The following is a 6,540-nucleotide window of genomic DNA, read 5'->3' as shown; positions in this document are numbered from 1 at the left end:
GCTTGCGCAGGGGGTTGGACCAGATGATCTCAAGTGGTCACTTCTAGCCTGAACGACTCTGTGATTCCGTAAGGGTTAGCCTGACTTGAGAGCCAGACACTGGTTACCATGCAAATAGTATAGGGAGGCACAAAGGAAGCAGCTTCCAGTGTTGCTCACTGTAGCTGAGCTCTAAAGAGTGCTTCCCCCTGGATGGGTTCCTTTCCTTCTCTTTCACCCTTTTCACCTGCATCCCAAGTATGTCTTGTACTGGAAGGTGTGCTCTTTGGCATCACTTCCCAAGGAAAGCTGAGGCTGGCAGTAGCTTGGTACCAAAACCAGCCTGTTTGACCCATTGCATCTCTCACCAGCTGGCAGACACCGCTTCGCAGAGCCCTGCAACGTGGTATGAGTGAGGGGATGCACAAAAATTAGCATGGGAAGACCTCTCATTTGGTTTGGGATGGAACTCTTCCCACCTTTTTGTGCAACTTTTGCTCTTACATGAAGTGGCTCTTCAAAGTGGGTATACACAATTTAGGACTTCCCAGTAGTTACTGATTGTAGAATACACACAGCAGAGAGATAGGATTAACATGCTACAAGGCTAAGAATTAACCACCCTGACAAGTCTGCTGGCCAGGCATCACTCAAACGGAGGAGGGCTGGCCTTTGTTGCTCCCTAGAAGAGGCTCAGCCTCAGTGTTGCTAGGTGTTGTCTTCCAATTCTTCATTTTTTTAAAAATTGAGATTTTATACCTCCTCATGCAAGTGTTTCACCTCCTGAAACCTTGATATGCTGACTATTCTATCCTGACAATAACTTCTCCATTTGTGTTTTCACTTTTCTTATTTTGCATGGCCTTCTCTTGTGCGCTTTTCCACACCTAAGCAACAAACTTCTTAGTAAAGCTGAGCCAATAGCACACAACTGGGCTGAGCTGAGGGCAAGGAAGGGCACTGATTTTAGAAGCAGCACTTTGTACAGGGAAGAAGGTGGGGGTATACTGTGCTGGGTGGAGATGTCTTTCCAAATAGAATACCTTTTGTGGAAGTGGAGTGAGTTGTAATTTTAGGCAGAATTTTTCTGAGAGTTAATGTTTTTGCAGTACCTCCCTCCTGCATTTAAATCTTGTTGCCTTAGATAATGTTCTCCGGCATGTGGTTACTGAGTACTGCAGTGGCTACAAAACTTTGTGCTATTCCTCATGGCCATGGGAATGCGCAACTGCTGCCCTCCCAAGCCAATGGAGGGAACTGGTGTTGCCAGTGCAGCATCGCTTGTTCACTATTGTGCACAGGCTCTTCTGGGCTGTAGGCTCTAGTCAGATTTTTTATTTCTAGTGTGTTGTGACAGGAAAACGAGCCTACTGAGTAGGTCCTGGGGCGGGGGGCGCAATAGTGCAATAAGCTGTGGTCAAAAATGGGAAACTGAATGCCTGAAAAGTTCAAACAGCTTGACTCCATGAGCAAAAACTTGTCATCACAGAGTTTAATTTGATTTGGTATGTTTAAAAATACCTAGGATAACATGCTGAATAACAGTGGGTTTGGGGCTGTTTGAAGCTTGGTGGAAATAAGACACTAAGTGTATCAGCTTTGTCAATCGGGATGATGTGGTGGTTGATTTGGAATGGTAGGAATGGAAACGAGCTTCAGCCATGCACCTTACATGATGCTCTAAGAGAACGAGCTAAGTCAGTGTCTTGAATAACACAAACACAATTCCAAGTTTATTTATTGGATTAAATGCAGATCATGGTAAAATTATGAAGTAAAGCATCAAAGTCTCACTGGTGTTTCTGTCAATAGCATGACTAGCTTTACTGAGATGCACTCATAAGGTACATAATTTGTCATACATCATTCTATAAATCATACACTGATTAATGGTACAGGTAGCAAGGAAACTATGCAGATATTAAACGGGAAACATGTATGATTGGGTTAAATTAAAAGAGGAAGCAGATGTTAATTCTGGAGGGTTTAGATTGCATATCAGTGAGAGGTAGCAAGAAGCATGTTGCTCATAGTTTTCTTAGCATTTTTGCTGAATAGAACACACAGGAACCTTAACCTACAAAGTTTAGAAAAATGAGGAAAAAATGCCAGGTGATTAGAAGTCAGAAATTAAATGTTAAGCGCTGGACTCACTGCCTCATTTTTTCATGAAGCTGCAAGGGCAGGAGAGAATGAATGTAATATGTCTGTATACGTGTGGTAAGACAGGGGAAGGTGAGGGGCATTTTGGGATTATTCTGGGTTTGTATTAAATTTTGTTAATTTCCAACAGTCTTTAAATTTGAAATGAACATAAGAAAACTGCATTGTAATGCAAATGCAGCTTTCCCAGTGAGGAAAAGGGAGCATATAGATTTCTACAAGTTCTTTTTTTTCTTTCAAGGTTTTTTTTTCCTCCCTGGGATATTCAAGAGGATGAACTGCATTTCCCTTGAAGTCGGCACTTGGCACAGGGCTAGACAATGGCCTGTGTGCAGAGAGCTTTTGTGGCTCCACCTCCCTCTTGAACAACAAAGCCAGAAGAGCAGGTTTGATGCAAGGGAGCAAAATTCTGCATTCGCTTTTCTGTGGAGGGCTGTCTCATTAGGACAATGGAAAGGAGCAGTAGAGGGATGAGTTCTGAGACACAGGATGGTCTCTGGGTGCTGCCTCACTTGCGGGGGAAGAAGAAAAAGAGCATTCACTTTGAGTATGTATGGATACGTGGCTTAAGGTTGAGCTTTTGACACTGCAGTTCACATTTTTCCATTGAACAGTGAACCTTGGGTGCTGTCTGGGTGCAAGTAATAACTCATTCTTGGGGAGAGCAGAATCTGCCAAAAAAGAGGATGCTCTTGGATTTGTTGTGTCTGATGAAGAAGTGGAAAGGGTGGTCAACCTTAAATTTCAGAACCTGGCCAAAAGGAAAACTCGTTGCTTTTCCAATTGCAGTAGCAGCAGCTGCCTCGGTGCCTTTCTCATCAACTGCAACAAAAGACTTGTGAAGAATTCTGGAAATCAGCACCTCACCCTTCTCAGCCATTCCACTGAAATCAGCGTTGCTGCTGAAGGCGCTGTGCATTCCCATGCTGATCAGTTTTTCACAGAGATCATATCTCTCCTCCATTTTGAACTTAGGTAGGTGCAGATCCACAAGAGTTTTGGTCAACTTCTTGGAATCAGTCCATTCGGACAGCTTCTCATACGTCAGTTCTCTTTCCAGCTATCATTTAAGAAAGAGAAGGAATTTGATTTTGCAAGGAAAAAAATTAATTAACTATGAATTAATTTTATGGCAATTTAATGAATTAAACAGTTTTTAAATGGTGAGTTTAACAGCTGAAAGCATGAAATGTACATTAGTTTTAATGATGATCAGAGGCAGGGTGTGCAACAAACATTTGAGACTTACTGCTGCAAGGTTTTGAGCACCACCCCTGCCAAATTCATTGCAAAAGAAAAACAGGGCTCTCAACACCTGTAGCTGCCATCCCCTGAGGTAGTGCTTTCCTCTCTTTTAATTCAGTCTTGATGTGACGGCAGTTGCTGGGAGATTGCTAGCTGTGTGGCACTTGGTTTGGTCCAGTTCCATAGAAACAGGTGTTAATATTGCATGTATTTCCATGGTAATTTTAAAACAAACTGCTTCCAGCAAAATCTTTCACTGCTACCCTGTGTCCTGTGCACTGTGTGACCAGGGTTCAGCTCAGATCAAATGAAGCAGAGTGATGGATGGTATTCTTGACATGATAGATGCCAAAAATTTAACGATCTTGCAATTGTAACTACAGTGGCAGACTTCATCATTGTAGCAAATGCAGTCTCACCAAAATCCTAGTTTTTCAGAGAGCAAAAAAATGAGGGGGGCAGCAAACAGAGTAAGAACAAAATGCTGAATAAACTTCCAGGCCATGGAGAAGAGGTGTCTCTTATCTCAGGAAGAGGCTGTGACTACTTGTGCAATGCTGTCCCTCCTGAATGTGCGGTGAAGGGAGATTTAACCCTCACAGACCATGTAGGATTGGGTGTCAGTCATGGGGCTGTTGAAGAGCTAAGCATCTGACTATGCACAGCGTTGACTGTCTTCAGGTCTTACCAAACTAAGGGCGCTCAGTGTGGAGGAAGTCTCTTGGGATTAGATAGGTATTAATGGAAATTAATTCAGCTAGTGGAGATCAAACAGCACGTCCTCAGAGTGGCAGCTATGGTCACCAGCCTGCCCTTTTTTTTATTGTAATGACTGGGTGGTGATACAAAATGGATGTAGCATACTTTTTTACCTGTTCAAGACCCGTAGTGCTGTCTTTGATGTCATCGGGAAGGAGGATGAACATACTGAGTTCATGATTCTTATACGGCAACTCAATCATTTTGAAATTCATTGTTTCCATGATGAGAACTGGAAATGTATCTCTCATGTGCATCATCTTCACAGGCTTGGTCTTGTTCTGTAAAGTATTTATGTGTAAGAAATCATTCCTTTAAAGGAAGGGTGACAATGACTCAGTGCAGTGGAGGGAGAGGAAACCTTTGTGAGCAGCTTCTATAACAGTGATTTGTCATTCATTTTCCAAAGCTTTTCTTGACTGGACGATATTGCTTATGTTGGTGTTTGTCCCAGAGCATTTTGTTGGGGGCTGAACTGACTGATTTTTCTCTTCTGCCCAAAACATGCACAGCAGCCCACAGAGGAGGAAGGAATAGAGATAGAAACGTCTGCAAAAATTAGGGGGATGGAGCAGGTTTGGGATAAGGCCTTACAACACTATGGCAGAGAAACAGCTATGATTTAAGAGGACAAGCGTTGTACAGTTTTTCTGTGGTCCCCTCTCTTTGGCAATAAAAAGTGACTAGCTGATTTCTCTTTATGTCACAACCCTTAACAGAAGGTAACACTAATGTCTGAGCAAAGGGGCTCATGATGAGGGGAGTTCTTGGCAAGCAGTCACCTTTGCAGGGGTACGTAACCTCTCTTAACACCTATGTCCCTTCATTCAGGGAAGCAGCCAATGTAAGTGTGCTAATCAGAAGGCAGAAGCTACCATTGGTGGAAATTGCACAGAGCTCTTGTCTTTTGATGTGAATTCATTCACATCTCTTCTGGATACATGCCATTAACATTTCTTCTAGTCTTGCCCAACCATGCACCCATTCAGGGTACCCTGTTGCAGCTGTATTTGAGGAATTATGTTTGCGCCTAGCTAGGCTGCACAGCACAGAGGCCCAAGTACTGTACTGACCCATGATGTGGCATGTAGTTCCTGTCCATGAAGCTTGCACTCTCAAAATCATGTTTTTACACTCTAGCCCTTTGAGCACTGTTTTATAAAAATGTCTGAAGTGACTAGTGCTTTTGGAAACAGTAGCTGTTATCTGGAGCTCATTAACATTTACCTGAGCAGCATCTTAATGTTGCAGTGAGCTGAGCACTGACACATTTTGCTGTAACCAGCTTTTCACAGAGAGTCTAGGTACAGTGATGCCTAAAAGACTTTCAAAATGGAAAGATTTCAGCAGTAGCTGTTGTCACCAGGCTGTTAAGGTAAAGAGGATATGGGAGGAACTTACCTTGCTCAGTCGGAAGGGCTGCAGATCCGTGTTTTCTGCCTGAAATTTCACTTCCCATTCTGCCTTGAAGTAAATGGCATTTACCAGGATCAGCTTGGTGGTGTTTTCCACATCTGCTGAATTCAGCAAATTCTTGATTTTGCCTTTTGGAATCAGAAGAGTCAGGTTTCATTCCAGTGTGGCACAGTGAGGACATGTTTTGATTGTTCTTGCTCTCAGTTCAACTCATTAGTGAAAAAATCCATGCCTCAGTGCCCTACTCCCTAAAATACTCCCCTGATATAAATAATTTAGTTTGTTTACAGTTTCCAAAGCTGTTTGCTGCCTGGTTCTCCTGGCTAGCTGGCAGGGATTGACTCCTTCCCCCCAAAATGTCACAGTTTCATGGCAAGCAGCTAGAAGCAGAAAGCCGTATACTGCCTCGTCAGCTGGTTACGCCAGGCAAAAGGAGGCCAGCACCTCTGGCCAGTGCAGGATAGTACAGCTAGGTAGGCGTCCCCACCCACCTTGGAGCACACTGGTAGGCAGAGGTGTTTCTCCTCTCTGTCTGCTCTGCCTGTGGTGCATGGGTGCAGCACCAGGGCAGCACTTGTGCTTAGGGAGCAGCTGATGCTGAGTACAGCAGAGTCGATGGGAGTCTCCCCAAGGAGCTCACTGAGGTCTGGGTCAGGTATTTGAAGCTGCTTAAGTGAGCTGCTCTTTCTCTCTCCTCCCACTGCATCTCTGCTCACTATCCACATTGGAAGGCATGACCTAGCTGCTGCAGTAGCACATGGGGAAGCAAGGGCACCTGCCCAAAGGAAATAGCAGGCTGACTTAATAGGAGAGGAAAGATGTTGGGGTTGAGCTCAGCTTACCCTCAGTTTGTTTTTCAACCCAAGCGTTGACTTCCTTTCTGGATTGTTCCGGTGCTGTCTTAAAGTTAACCTTGTGTGGCTCTGCTTTGTAGTAGTTCTTACTGAGCTGTAAGTATATCTAAAAAAAAAAAAAAAA

At 43.8% G+C, this 6,540-nt stretch overlaps 1 protein-coding gene across 1 annotated transcript; it reads right to left on the bottom strand.

Moving 5' to 3' along the window:
• Positions 1-2,380: 2,380 nt before the first annotated feature.
• On the bottom strand, positions 2,381-6,516 carry LOC104121709 (heterochromatin-associated protein MENT; the record flags this gene model as incomplete). The annotated part of the gene is made up of 4 exons (XM_009647457.2): positions 2,381-3,202; positions 4,260-4,427; positions 5,548-5,690; positions 6,405-6,516. Coding segments are annotated over 4 exons (834 nt in total), but the record flags the coding sequence as incomplete, so codon positions are not given.
• Positions 6,517-6,540: the final 24 nt, after the last annotated feature.

Source organism: Egretta garzetta, unplaced genomic scaffold (genome assembly GCF_000687185.1).
Source record: "Egretta garzetta isolate BGI_Z169 unplaced genomic scaffold, ASM68718v1 C9137770, whole genome shotgun sequence".
Taxonomy (NCBI): domain Eukaryota; kingdom Metazoa; phylum Chordata; class Aves; order Pelecaniformes; family Ardeidae; genus Egretta; species Egretta garzetta.
The sequence above is the reverse complement of the archived record's forward strand: the minus strand, read 5'-3'. Positions and strand labels throughout refer to the sequence as shown.